Source organism: Protopterus annectens, chromosome 2.part0 (genome assembly GCF_019279795.1).
Source record: "Protopterus annectens isolate FY-2018-M chromosome 2.part0, PAN1.0, whole genome shotgun sequence".
Taxonomy (NCBI): domain Eukaryota; kingdom Metazoa; phylum Chordata; order Ceratodontiformes; family Protopteridae; genus Protopterus; species Protopterus annectens.
Genome location: NC_056728.1, coordinates 1750459315 through 1750474666, shown reverse-complemented (window position 1 = coordinate 1750474666; position 15352 = coordinate 1750459315). Strand labels below are relative to the sequence as shown.

Sequence of the window (15352 nt, the reverse complement as noted above, 5' to 3'; positions counted from 1 at the left end):
CTCTTTAGAGAAAGGGTTTTATTCAGGAATGTTTCTGATACAAAAGAAGAAGCCTGATGGTGATTAGTTCTAGATTTTCTTTAATAACTCTAGATTTAAAGGATGCCTTAACCCTCAACTCTTTAGCACAAGAAGTCTAGACAAAGCCAAAAATATTGGTGGGGCAAAAGGTCCAAAAATAGGGACAGATTTCGAATGTTGCTCTTATAAACTTAGAAAGTTACTACAGTAACAGGTTTTTGCTAGTATGTATTTTCCGAAGGATATGAAGTCTGAAACTCAAATGTCTGTCATTATTTAGTGACTTCAGTCCTCAGTGATTTGCCAGAAAAAAACACAAATTGAGAAACTAGGATAGTCAAGCACGTCTGAATGACTACCTTCAAATTCTAAACCCTTCCTTCCCACCCTGGCAAGCATTTAAATCTCCCCCAAAGTCTGGCTTCCCATTTCTCTTTTTCATAATTTCAGACAAATGGGTTCTGAGAGTGATTTATCAGGAGTACAGATGGCAGTGAGAGTCCTTCCTGGCTCCCTGTTGAAAAGTCAGCATTTAAAATGATGACTGCCAACATACTAAAAATAAAAAGAACAAAATCCGGGAGAAGAGTGAATCTTGAACATTGTTCTTCTCGTTTAAACAACTTATTTTGCAGAGGGCAGGCCTCTCTGCACCCCCACTCCACTCAAACTTAGTTACGTACTAACTTTGAGATCGCCATACCTTGGAGAAAAGGAAATATTCCTGGAACTGGCCATCTCAGACTTAGTATATGCAAGTTCTTTTTCTTGGCTATTCAGTCTCTATGTTTCGGGACTTGATCTAGCGGGTCCTTGATATTTCAAATGATTACCCAACCTCCCTCCTTTTCTGGGGATTGTAGGAGTCCCTCCCTCCTTTTCTGGGTATTCCTTCTCATTCATCAGATCAGACTTTCTTTTCCCCCCTTGTCATTAAACATTTATTCTGTCAGGGCACTTATTCTTTCTTTCATTTTTTTGGTAACTGCATTTCAAAGAAGCTTATCATCACATTCAAGTAGCCTCAGATTTCAGTTGTTTATTTGGGTTTTCTGTGTCTGGATTACTTTATCAATTATTTATTACCTTTTGAGTTATCCAGTGCTCCAAGGGTGTCCAAATAGTATCTAGTTCCAGTGAGAACCTATTGTAGACTTCAAGGTGTTTACATTTTTTTCCTTTTTTAAGGCAAATTTCTTGTCTTTGCAGAGTCTTTTTCAAAGTGTCAGGAATCTGTCAGTTGGATAAGAGGCCTCCTCCACTGGCTGGGTTTCCAGAAGAAAATTCAAAAGTCTTGTTTGAACTCCTCACAGGATTATACTCTTAGTGAGTTTCCTAGATACTTCGATAGAAAGAGTTTTTCTTCCACAGGAAAAAAGTAGATTTGTATCTAGATCCATTCCTATTTTTTTTACACTCAGTCAAGGACTTCAGCAAGGGAAATTCTCAGGATGCTAATATTAATGGCATCTATGATTCTCATGAGTCTTTTAGCCAAACTCCACATGAGAACAATTCAGTGGTACCTAAAATCTGTATGGTCCCAAAATCATAACCTCCCTGATGTTTCAGATTCCAGTTTGGGATTTGTAAAAAAAAGGACTGCATTGGTATAAAGACTAGTTTTGTCTGCATTCTGGTCTCCCATTCTCTCTTACAGCTCCAGTACAGTCAGTAACAACAGATGCTTCAGACTTTGCTTGGGAAGCTGTATCTTTGGGGGTAAAAGTGCAGGGTCATGTGGACAAAAAAGATGGATCAAAACACACAAACCTAAAAGAGATGTTGGCAGTTATAAATTCACTCAACTCTCCCAGTCAACTATGATCTCCATGACCACTACAAGTGATTACAGACTACACCACGGTGATGTGGTTCTTAAACAGGAAGGTTCCAGATCTTCCCCTCTGTGCAGATTAGACATGGTAGCCTGAGGTATAGTTATTAAGCATATTTTCACTCTACTGGCATCTTACATTCCATCAAAGCAAAACATTGTGACAGACAAAGCTGAGCAGAACTAGGGCAGACCTCTGAACACCTCAGATAGATCTGTTTGCCTCCATTCACAACAAGCAACTAATACAATTCAGCTCCAGGACTCCTTGCAAGCAGGTCCGAAAAAAGTTTTGCTTTCTCATGTCCTTGGATAAGAATGTTCCTGTATTCCTTTCCACTGATATCTAGAGACATTCTAAAGATTCAGAAAAACTCTCCAGAGAACATTGTAGTTGCTTATTTTTGGCCCAGGCAACAATAGATGTTCATCATTATCAATGCTGCATTAACTTTTGGCTATATGGGTTGTATCCTACTTAGGATGCAATAACCGGCTAGCTTCATAAAGCTCTTACTCTCTCCCATACCTTTACTCTGACTGCTGATTGGACAACACAGAGGAGGAAAATCTACAGTCAGAATTAGGAAATCTTCAGAACTTGCTTGCCACCTTGAGAGGAAGTCGCTCTGAAGTTCTACAGGAGCGGCATTCAGCCTTGAACCTTCATTTCTGAGAGATGAATCCCTATAGGGGAACTCTTCTTCCAAAATCACCAATTTTTTTTCTTTTTAAGAAGACACTCTGGGGGATGCTTCTTGGGGTATCTGGGGAGAAAGACCACTTGCATGAACAGAACTGTTATCTCCTTGTTAGTCTTTGGTCAGGGTTTTACCTGCAAAGAAAAAACAGAAAGTTAAACACTGTTCATCTGAAGAAACGTGTGTTAGAAATGTGTAAGATCCTAAAAACAGAAGTGGCTAACTTCACAGCACCCATGCAAATGGAGAACAGTTGTGTAACTGCAGAATCATACACCAATGCACTGTACGAACGCATGGATCTCGCCATACCCAATAGAACCAAGACACTATCCTCCAAAAAAAGGAAGCCAATCTGGTGGTCCCCTGCCATAAACAAACTCTATAACAGAAGGAGGAAACTGATGCAGAATAAGGTGATGCCCCAAGACTGGAAAAACGCCCTTATCTGCCTCAACAAAAAGTTGAGATCCCTCATCAAATCCTCTAAAGCTAGGTATGAAAACAGAATTGCAGCAGATAGTAAAGACAACCACAAGGCCTTCTATAGTTATGTAAAGAATATTGATGGCAATACCCAGATTTGCTCTGAGCTACTGCACAATGCTACCTCCTATACCGAGCCAACAGATATTGCCAGTATACTGGCCGACAGATTCAGTGCCAACTTTACCCCCCCCAAAGGACCTATCACAATACCATTAGATTGCAAGGCACCCAGTATTACTGCTGCACAGGTTAAAACAGCACTGTCCAAGGCCAGGAATACAGCTTCTATGGGACCTGACAATATCCCTGGTTGTGTTCTACATGAACTACAGAGTGAACTGGCACCTCACCTGTGTGCTGTGTTCAATCACAACCTCATTTCAGGCTTTGTCCCTGCCGAATGGCAGACTGCTACAGTTATCCCTCTCCACAAAGGAGGGGCAACCACAGACCCTGGGAACTATCGCCCCATTAGCCTGATGAGTCTGATATGCAAAGCTATGGAGCGCATCATCATGGACCTAATAAACAAGTATATAGGGAATATCCAAATTCTGGATCTCACACAGTTTGGTTTTGTGAAAGGTAGCTCAAGCCTGATCAACTTGGTTGACTTCTTTGAGTCAGTCACCAGAGCTGTGGATGAAGGCAAGGTGGTTCATACAGCCTACCTTGATCTGGCCAAGGCTTTTGATACCATTCCCCACTCAGGAATCATAGAAAAACTCACTAAGCTTGGCATCAACCCCTATATCACTATGTGGGTTGCAAACTGGCTCACAGATAGAAGCCACAGTGTGAAAGTAGCTGACTCCAAGTCAGACTGCCGATTAGTCATGAGTGGAGTCCCACAGGGTTCAGTCCTGGATCCTCTCCTGTTTGGTATCTACTTCTCTGAAGTCCAGGCCAACACGAAGGGACTCTGGCTGACAAAGTTCGCAGACATTTGCAAGTTGGGAGCTATTATTAACTCTCCAAGTGATGTTGACATCCTACAGAAAGGCCTCACTGTGACCAGCGAATGGTGTCAGCACCATGGCCTTAAGCTCAATGCCAAAAAATGTGTCGCCATCCCCTTTGGGAAAAAACCTGGTTCCCATGAATTACCACATTGATGGTAGTCCACTGAACACAGAAGATGTTATAAGAGATCTGGGAACACAGGCTGACAGCAACCTCTCTTTTGATCACCACATTGCCACTGTGGTCAGAAAGTCCTTCTGTGTAGCACATCTCATTACTAAGGGTTTTGCATCCAGGAAGAAAGAGGTCATTGTCTCCCTCTACTCTTCCCTCATTAGGCCAGTCATCAAGTACAATGCCCCATTTGGCATGTACCTCACTAGACACCTGCAACAACTGGAGAGGCCACAAAAGTACCTCACAAGGAGGATCCTAGGCCTTAAACACTTGTCCTATATGGACATACTCAAAAAACTCCAACTATTCTCTGTCTTATATCGCCTACTTAGAGGCGATCTCTGCTTGACTTACAAAGCCATGTATGACCCAGTTCTGTTTGAAATGCTACATCTAAAGAAATCCCAATCACTCCACACCACACTCTCCAGAGACCTCAACCTCGTTACCACAATTAACAGAACATGCTGGAGGGACAGGTTCATAACACAGAGACTGCTCATGCTATGGAACAGACTTCTCATACATGTCAAGCAGAACACCTCGCTGACCCTCTTCAAGAGAAATCTTAATGAGTGGATGGGAACAGAAAATTCACCCCAGGAATAACACCAGTGACTCTACTCGACAGAGGCACTGGGAACTAAGGTCAGGTGGCACTATGCCAGATTAATCCTATGATTTAGCTTGTAAAGGCCTCAAGTCCATTAGCCTAGTACACACGTATGAACCTTAGCCAAGCATTGATTGCAGGCTGTTAATCTTGGTGCTCAGAAATCCTTACCCGAAGCAATGTCACTAAAGAAATTCTAAAGGAAAATCTGTTGGGGGATTCTGACATAGACAGAGACAGGGCTTCTCCAGTAGATTCCCAAGCCCATATTTCTGACTCAAAAGACACCTGCTCCTTTCTACCTCCTTTGGAGGAATTTTCTTTCTTTCATAGTATTTCCCAGATGAATGAGGTGTTTTTTTGTGGGAAGAGGTGTATGTTTACTCATGAAATGAGGAGATGATATAATATGTTACAAGTAGGTATACCTCATTCTACATTCATCCCTCCCATTTTGCCATCCTTGGAGGATGTTTTTAATTCTTCCTATATTAATCCTGACTCTCAACCTTCAATCCTCATAAAGGTAGATAGACTGTATAAAGTACCTCAAACTAAAAAATTATTATTTTCTCATGTTAGATCAAAGTCACCTGCACTATCTACCTCATTGCTAGCTGGCAACAGACTATTTTTCCGGCCTCTCTCCACTGGATAGATTTGGTATGAGATTGTTTTCTTCACATTAGCTTATAGAAGTCTTAACAACCAGGCAGACACGTAACATGGAAGTTTATTCTGTTTTCTGCTGACAGTTTGAGGGAATTCTCCACTTCACTTCCTTCAGAGGAGAGCTCCTTTCTGAATTCCATTGTTTCTAATCATTCTCAAGTATCTTAACTTGCTTTGAAGAGTGTGTATGATTGTGCAGATACTGCTGCAACTTGGAGGAGATGTGCCTGGTTACATAACCAAAAGTTTGCTGACGAAGTAAAGTCTGAAAATTTTCCTTTAGTAGCACTTGTATGATCACCTAGCAGTACTACTCTTAGACCTTCCACCCTTTACCTCTCTGTGGTCTCTCTCCCTCAGATTCTGACAAATATGGAATGGATGGACAATTTACTACGCCTTCTCCTGCCGGTCTGGTTGATATGAGCATCCTGAGACAATGTAGCAACCACCTCATGTACATGGACAACCCTCTACTACTACCACCTAGGAACACAATTTGAGAAATATGCATTTACATTAAGAATGTAGAGTCTATGCTTTCTCCCTCACAAGCCAGTATATCTGGCACTGACAAGAATGTCAACACAAACACCACACCTACACAACATGCACCCACATATGTGGAGGTCCTCAACAAAAACTTACCCAAGTGAAAGAGACCTCCGAGGCAAAAACACATGCGATCTCCACTGCCCACCACACCACATACCACACATAGTCCACACAGCCACCTAGGCCTAAACATAAACCCAACATATTAGTCATAGGAAACTTCATTGTGAGACACACAGATGTGCCCCTCAACAGGCTGGATAAGGAGAAGGTCATGGTTAGTCAGATGCCAGAATCCACCATATCACTCATGCAATCAAGTCTCTGAACAACAGGTACTGTTATGACTCTGTCCTAGTCCATGTTGGCGTGAATGACTTGAGACATACCTCCCTGAACTATATGAAGAGAGACATGTTTGAGCTCGCTGAGTATGTGTCCCATATCCTTAAGCAGCATTCTACTGTCATCAAGAATGATGCTTCAATGCAAACTGAAAATGATGGACTTTAACAGCTGGCTTAGTTTCTGGTGTCATTCCAAGGAGATCTAGTACCTGACAGCCTGGGACGACATAATTGACAAACCATGATGCTTTGCCGGAGATGGCCTGCATCTGTCTCCCTTGGGCTTCAGGCTTCTGGCAAAGGCTCTTGCCTCCCCCATAATGCCTTTTCAGGCAATGCAATGAGGTCAAAACTACCAACATGAAAATTTCATCAAAACGCAAACTGAAGTTCGTGCTGCTAAACACTAGGAGTCTATACATGAAACTGCACTCATTGCAAGCATTCTTAACCCTGGAAAATGCTGACATTTGTGCAGTTACAGAAACCTGGTTCAAAGCTGCGGAGAGCACCCCAGCCATACTAGCTTAGTCTTTCTGTCATACATTCAGACCCCGAACCATGGGCAGCAAAGTAAAATGAGGTGGAGTTGCAATATATGTAAAAGACATAAACACCTCCAGACTGGTCAGACAGTATGATGCACAGGAGACACTCCAGGTGCAGTTAACCATTGACAAGACCCCTATTCATATCAAAGCTAGCTACAGGCCCCCAACTTTGACTCAAGATACTCACTATACCTATCTGGATCTCTTTGAATCTATCAAGATTCAACCCTTTACTCTGATCCTGGGCAACTTTAACTGTCCAATCATAGATTGGAAGAATTACTCATGCCAAAACACAAATGCCCAGAGATTCCTTGATTTCATCAGTGCAAATGCCTTGGACCAACTGATCAACACCCCCACAAGAGGTGAAAATATCTTGGACTTGGTATTAACCAACATGAGTAGCCACTGCAGCATCTGTACAGTGTCATCCTCCCTGGTAAGATCCGACCATAAAGTGGTCACTTTCGAAGTTCAGCCCCCCCCCACCCGCAGCTAGGGTAAAACAAAAAAACTTCTCCAAAGCTGATTACAACCTCCTGAGGGAAGGTATAAACAGCTTCACAGCCCCCTCCCCCTTCATAGTAACTGGCACATATTCCAAACCTACACCAAAGTACTAAGCATTAATATAGCTGCATGAAATCAGGAATACCCGACAGGACAAAATCCTCCTCCTCAAAGAAGAGTAAACCTGTCTGGTGGACATCTGCAATAAATTAACTCTATAATAAAAGGAAAAAAATTTTGTCCAGGACCAAGAAGGAGCAGGTGCCGAATTGAAAACAATCTTTCCTTAGCCTGAACAAGCAAATAAGCGCACTTGTGAAACCATCCAAAACAAACCGAGTCCAGCCTGGCCACATCTACTAAAGACAATCATAAGGCCTTCTTAACATATGGCTCGAATCTCAAAGGAAGTGCTCAGATCTGTTTAGAACTGGTGGTCAAGGACCCCTACACAAACACCGTAGATATAGCCCATCTGCTGGCAGACAGGTTCAGTGAAAACTTCACCCCTCTGCCCCCCCCCCATCAGTAAAACATGACATCCCCAGCACCTGCCTCCTTCCCCTTATCTCTAGGGAGCAAGTCATCACTGCCCTCTCAAAGGCAAAAAATACAGCCTCCATGGGACACGGTAACATCCCAGGCTGCAACCTACATGAACTCAGGCAGGAACTTGCAGCACCATTAGGCATCCTATTCAACCAAAGCCTGAGTAACCGGCTTCATCCCAGCCGAGTGGAGGACAGCCACTGTCATCCCTTTGCACAAAGGTGGAGCCTCCACTGATCCAGGAAGCTATAAACCCATCAGCCTAACTAGCCTCATCTGCAAGGACATGGAGCGGATTATCATGGGCCTGATTAACAAGATCATAGGCAACCTCCAAACACTCGATTCCACACAGTTTGGTTTTGTCAGTGGGAGATCATGCCTGTTAAATTTGGTCAACTTCTTTGAGACAGTCGCCAAAACCATGGATGAGGGGAAGAAGGTGGGCACTGCCTATCTTGAGCTGGCCAAAGCCTTCAATACTATTCCTCACTCAGTTATAACAGATAAACTCTCCCAACTAGGCATCAATCTGTATGTTACCAGATGGGTAGAAAACTGCCTGACTGATAGAATCTACCTAGTCAAAATAGGGGAAGCCACCTCAAGCAGTAGACCTGTAATGAGCGGTTTACCCCAGTGATCTGTCTTGGGGCTTCTGTTGTCTGGGATATACTTTTCTGAGGTGCAGGCCAAAACCAGTGGGCTATGGTTGACCAAGTCTGCAGATGATTGCAAGCTGCGCACTGTCATCAATTCCCACAGTGATGTGGGCATCCTCCAAGAGGGTCTCACGTAGACAAATGACTGGTGCCAAAAACATGGCCTCAAACTCAATGCCAAAAAATGTCATCATCCCCTTTGGGGAGAGTGACTTCCCCCACAAATGATCACATTAATAACAAGGTCCTAAGCACACAATGAGTCATGAGGGATTTGGAAACCCAAGTTGATAGCAAACTGACTTTTGACCACCATATTGCCTCCTTTGTGCGAAATGCTTTCTACATGGTTCACCTCATTAGTAAGGGTATCTCATCCAGGGACAAGGAGGTCATAACATCCCTGTATTCTTCCCTTATTAGACCCGTTATTGAGTACAATTCCCCTTTTGGCATGCACCTCACAAACACATGTGGCAGCTAGAGAGACCACATACATTCCTCACCAGGAGAATCCAGGGTCTCAAACATTTACACTACACAGATAGGCTAAAGGCCCTGTCCTTTTACTCAGTGTCATGCAGACTCCTTAGAGGTGACCTGTATCTGGCATACAAAGCAATTTTAGACCCCACCTTGATGGGACTGCTGTATATTTGCAAGTCAAGCTCCACTTGAGTAACCTGCACTCGTGACCTCAACCTGGTCTGTGACATCAGTAGGACTTGTTGGCAGGATAAGATTTGTGTCCCAGAGACTTCCCCCTCTGTGGAATAGACTCCCTCTATGTCAAGCAGTGTACCTCATTAACCCTTTTTGGATGGGAACAGAAAATACACCCCTGGGATTCCACCTGTGTCCCTGCTGGACGGACATCGGGTGCTGACTTGTCAGAACATAGGCTAAATTCTTGGCTAGGCTTGTAAGGGCCTCAGGGCCAATAGCGTAGTAACTTTCTATGATCCTATGATGTTGAATTCTGCATTAGATTAGGAAGGTTATTTTTGGCCCTTCTGCTACTCCGGTCCTCAAACAATTTGATGAAAAATGGAAGTTAATTCAGGGAATGCTAAATATTTTTCAACCCCCTCCTTACAAAGCTCACAAATTCTCTTTTACTTCTAATATAAAAAAAGGAAATCCTTGCCATTTCATGGCAAACAGGAAATGGAAAAAAAAAGGGATGGCAAGAAAACAAGAAACTTTTTCAGACAAGACACATATTGGTAAATAGAAAAGATTTTTTTCTAGTTGGTACAGACTAAGAACCAAAATCCTTTTAAGGTTTAGCATTTCTGTAATTCTACATTTGTGTGAGATGTTATCCTCCGACCTTTCTTCTCTCTGTGTTCATTTGTTGGCCATTTTGGCATGTCTACCCATGTATCCCTCACTTTCAATGTATTCCCATGCCAAGATGTTTTTGAAACAGTTTCTGCATGCCCATCCATCTAGAAAACAGGTGGCTTCTCCCTGGAATCTTAATTTTGTTTTGGGAAAGTTAATTCTTACTCCATCTAAACCAGCTCTTTAGGCTGTTTTGAGGTTCTTAACATGGAAAAAAGTTTTGTTGGTTGCTCTGACTTCTGCAAGAAGAGTGTCTGATTTGCAAGCTCTTGTAGTGGTTCAGCCTTATCTAATTTTTCACAAATATAGGATTTATTTGAGATTTAATCCTTCATTTGTGCTTAAAGTGGTATATGAGTTTACTTTAAGCTAAGCTGTCCATTTCTCTGTCATATTCTCAGAACCTATAAATGAAGGAGAAAGGATTCTTCATCCTGTAGATGTCCACAGATTACTCCAATATGGTTTTAACAGAACTAAAAGCTTCAGAAGTTCTGATCATTTATCCATTTCTTATAAAAACAAGAAAAAAGGACAACTTATCTCAAAGCAGACTATTTGCAAATGGTTGTCCCACGCTATATCACTTTGTTATTCCATCATAACATGTCAGTTCTATGCAAGGTCAAGGCACATTCTGCTAGGGTCTTGGCTTCATCAGTCACTTTTAGCGGTGGACCATACAAATATTCTAGATGCAGCACTGTACTTCCCTTATGCTAATTTTGCTCCTGTGATACATTTCTGAACTTCAGGCTTTTATATGCAAGGAACCATATCGTCTTTCCAATGGTAGTGTATTTCTGAGGATGAATTTGCATTTCCTCTTTTCCTTTCCTGTTTTCTTTTTCAGGGTCTGCAGGATTGGCTCAGTGATTCCACTTCCTGTTGCCATTTGACCCATTTGTTTCTCCTTCAGAGTGAGAGCACTCCAGCCTGCTTACGTCCAGGTGGAAACAAGAGTTGGATAGGGAATGGAACAGTCTGCAGATCCTGCTGACAGTCTTATCCTCACCTCCCTGTTAGCCTCAGGTTTTGTTGTAACTACATTTGACAGGTGGTGCGTTTGAGCTTCCATGGCTGTACATTCTTCTGACCAAGTGGCACAACACTTGCAGCGTTGGCATGCTAGGGTCTTCATATTGTAGTCATACACCAGCGTTCATGCAAGTATCACCAGTGCAGTAAACCAAGCTATCTCCTTCCCCACCCCTTGATAGGTGAGTCAGTGTTTAGTCATTCACTTCCATTCTCCTCTTACTGGTCCCACAAGAGCCCATGCCACTAGTGAATTGTCTGGGGTGCAGTCAGGACTGTATCCCTCTTTGCTATGTGGCTTGGAAAGTTTTACTTTCTCTTAAAGATGAGTTTGGAAGTTTTCCTAAAATAATCCAATAATTTCACAGTTTTCTTGATGGAAGCAGAAGCCAGAGCAGAGGGCACTTCAAACCTTTGATGTGCAAGGTTGCTCAGGTAGTATCTCAGTAGTGCCCATGAATTTAGAAATGTTCATCTCCACTGTATCAGAGGGGGAATGTGCGGTTGTTGTCAAGCAAACAGGTTGCTAACTGCATTATGGTTTGCCATCAGTCAGATGGCTGTTTTGTAGCAAATGCTATGCTTGGAGTTCATTCCATTAGAACAGTGGCTTGCTTGTGGTGCTTGTTTTGAGAATTTATCTATTGCAGAAATTTGTGCTGTGATCATATCTTGTTACTTCACCACTGCACCGAGCTTTATTGTCACGATTATGACTCACTTCTTCCTCCCTTGTGCTATTGCTTATTCAGCCCAGAGACCAATTAGGGAAGGTGTTTAGTATTAGATTTAACAACAGTTCAGTAATGTATCAGGTTATTTATGAGAGGTCTCCTCTAACTGGATTACTGATATCCTTCTGTTATCTCCTTGTGTACATGTCATCTTTCTGTCAGTAGTCGAAGTTGGAATTCTCTGTTAATCAGACAACTGTAAATTCTCAATTCTCAATTTTGTATTGTTTCTTAATTCACAGAAGGGTGTTCACCAATGGCCTGAAGTTAACATGAAGTCTCTGAGGGCAAGCACATTTATGAAGCTAGCATCTTAAGTCATAATATACATTATGTGTCTCAGTGATGTCTCTCAACTTTGGATTTGGCCAAACAAATGCTTAATTCTGATGACTGAGGTAATACCCAATCAAAGATCTATCATGGAGGGTCCTCCCATAGGCCAATAGCAACAGGAAGAATGTATATTTGTGAGAGCATTGCATCAGTCCATCCCTGTTGCATTCTGCTTCTATGCATCATAAAAATTCCAAGCCTTTTACATAGTGATCTTGAGTTTAAAGGTTAAACACTCATAGTTCACAACTGCATATTTACAATGAAATTTAGTCCCTAGATGACACAAAGTACCTCAAAATAATTGAATGTGTACCACCCATCATACTTTTATTGCCAGGTCAGCACCAGTGTCATATGCCTTCCATTGTTAAAACCAGCAAAGGTTGATGCTGATACATAAAGATACCGGAAGCACTCAGACTAGTGAAACTAAGGAATAGCCATATTGTAATGTACTGCTATGTTGCTCTCAGAGATATACTGTTAAGATGAGCTTCTTACTTTGTTGTACTGTGCTTTGTAACATTTCTACAACCTTATTTATTGTTAAGTTGTCCATCTTCACTGTTTTATTTTACCATGTAGAAATGAGCTGCCCTTGCTGTGTCAGCAAGTTATGCACACCTTCTTGTATTGATCCCATTGTATGCACTTAACTTTCTAAATGCTTAGAGTGAGTTGGTGTTGTGGTAACTTCAAACCTATTTTCCTACTGTCAAAAGTAATTTGTTAATCAAAGAAGCCCTTTCATTTGTATATAGAATTGTTTACTGCAGTTTATTTGTAACATTTCAGGTTTCTGAGGTAGAAGAAAAATGCAGGCAGCTTGAAGACTCCCTGGCTGAACAATGTCATCTCTCAAAAATCACAGCTGAGTCCTGTTCTGCAAAGAAAATAACAAACTTGACAGCTACAGCTAAAGTAGAGCATCAAGAGCAGCAGTTTCAGCAAATGGAAAAAGAGAGGTGTGCACTCCAGTAAGTGAATAGCTATCCACTGTCTTCCTGGTGATGGAGCTTTTTCATAGCATATGATTAAAATAGATATACTAATTGTGGTTATGAACACACTCTTTTTAAGAACATTTTCCCAGCATTGCCAGACTATTTCATTTTGCTTTAAAGTCTATATTTGTTTTTCTTTAGATCAGTTTTCTGTATAGTAGGAGTAACATTTTACACCAATGTATTTAGCCATTTGAGGGGAATGTGTTGTTAGTTACTTCATAGCTTTTTGATGCTACCTTTTAGGCTGAATTTTTAGTGTTGCTTCATATATAAAGTTTGGTACTGAATGGATTGAAACAATGGAGTTTGAACTCTCCATTGTACCATTATGACTTGTATCATATATTGTGTCTAGGCATGCCACCAGTCAATTGAGTTGGAGTAGTGTCTAGGACAAGGAAAGTTCAACCAGCAGAGGGTGAATTTATCTACTCTTACTTTGTGTTTATTTTTTAATAGTTTTTTTCTGCTTTTTTTTCTTTTTATTTGAGATATTTTGCAGTTACCTTAGCATTATGAACATCTGGCTTTTGGGGTGTTTTCAGAGAATGGACAAATAATCTACTTGTACTGTAGTAGTGGTCCCATGAGAAGGCTGAAACTTGTCATGTCTACAACTAGTGGGGTTTCACTTTATTGACCTGAATGCGTTAATTAAGTCTTATGAAAAGTAAAACATCAGTGGGCATTCAGAAGCAATTTAGATGGAACACATGCATGTCTTTTAGGGATCATTTGCATGTATCCCATGGGCCTTGCATAATGGAGGTTTAGGATATGACAAAGTGACAACTCTGGTTTGTTTGTATCATTTTTGTTGTTTTTGCCTATGTAGCTTTTCTATGTGACCCTTTTATCTGTTGTTTTTTTTTATTTGTTGTTATTATTTGTTTTAATACTTTTGGTTCTGAATTCAGATATTTGTACTGGAAAATGTTGAAGGCCAGTATTACAATGTAATACTGAAGAGGGCCCATCTCCTTTGGTTGGTTGGAGAAAATAGTCTACTTAGTTGAGTTCTCTGTCCTACCTTTCCTGACCCTGAAGGGCATCATTTATAATCTTTTGCCAAATGAACAATTCCGGGTAGCTGAGAAGAGTGGGGGTAAATTTTAAAATCTATAGTAAATGAGGCAAAATCTTCATGCTGAGTGTTTTTATTCTGCCAGTATGTGCTGAGAACCTATGTAGTATCTTAAGCTCAGTACTAAGAACATTTTTGTTTACTTGATCCAATTTTGTACTTATTGTATCTTATGGCATGTTATAGATCATAGAGCCTAGATAATAGGTAATGTGGGATTTATCAGTTGGTCCACATGTACTTTGACCTTTATTCTTCACTGGTCAAATAGCAGATGTTCTTCGTATTTCACTGTTGCAGTCATCTCATTTGGATTATCCCTGCTAGGGTAGCCCTCGGCCGGCCCAAATACCAGAGGCTTAATATTTCTGCGTCGGTTGCTGTCGCTTTAGGACTGACGTCAGGTCGTCAGTAGTATAAAGTAAGGCAGCCGATGCCATTATATCAGTCTTTCTTGCCGTGGAGCCCGAAGCAGAAGCAGTTTGCATGAGTGCCGGTCGGCCGCTACCTGAGTTTTGTCTACCGAATTGATGTTGGTCTTCTAAAGCTAAGTACCCTGTTGGGGATCCTTTTTTCTTGCACTAACCGATGTCAGAAAAAGTTAATAATTGTCTCGCTTGTTGAAAGCAAATACCACACCAAGACATTCATTCTTACTGTGTCACTTGTTTAGGCCCAGACCATGATGCCCCCCGTTGTTGCTTCTGTGCTTTGTTCAACACCAAAACTATCAGTCATCGGGCCTTTATTGTAGCTAGATATTTTTGCTTACAGCCCTCGAATTCCGATATGGCTTTGGTAAGCCATCCGAAAGCAGATCTTCCAAAAACATAAAGATAAAGACAGAGACAGACCACGCAGGTCCAAACCTACCAACGACGTTTCCATTAAGCTAGTCGTCAGTTCTCCGGTCCTCAGTGAGGTGCTTTTGCAGCCCCTGATGCCTGCTTCTGTGGATTCGCAGGCCGCTACCGAGATCCTTTTGTAGTCCGGTATGCTGCAAAACTCTTCTTCGACTAAAGATCCTGCGGTTGTCTCTACCTTGGATGGGTCCGGAGCTGCTGAGCAGGCACCAGCTTCCGAGGAAGTCCTTTGAACTACTGATTTTTGACACAAACTGACATCTTCTTTTGCGACTACCATTCTTTCAAAA

At 41.7% G+C, this 15352-nt stretch overlaps 1 protein-coding gene across 1 annotated transcript in view; it reads left to right on the top strand.

Annotated features, from left to right (window-relative positions):
- CCDC30 (coiled-coil domain containing 30) overlaps positions 1-15352 on the top strand; it is a 2524512-nt gene that overhangs the window by 1660108 nt on the left and 849052 nt on the right. Inside the window, exon 17 of the mRNA XM_044060442.1 lies at positions 12904-13085. Within this exon, the coding sequence (XP_043916377.1) occupies positions 12904-13085 (182 nt within the window). The remainder of the gene's footprint in view (positions 1-12903; positions 13086-15352) is intronic.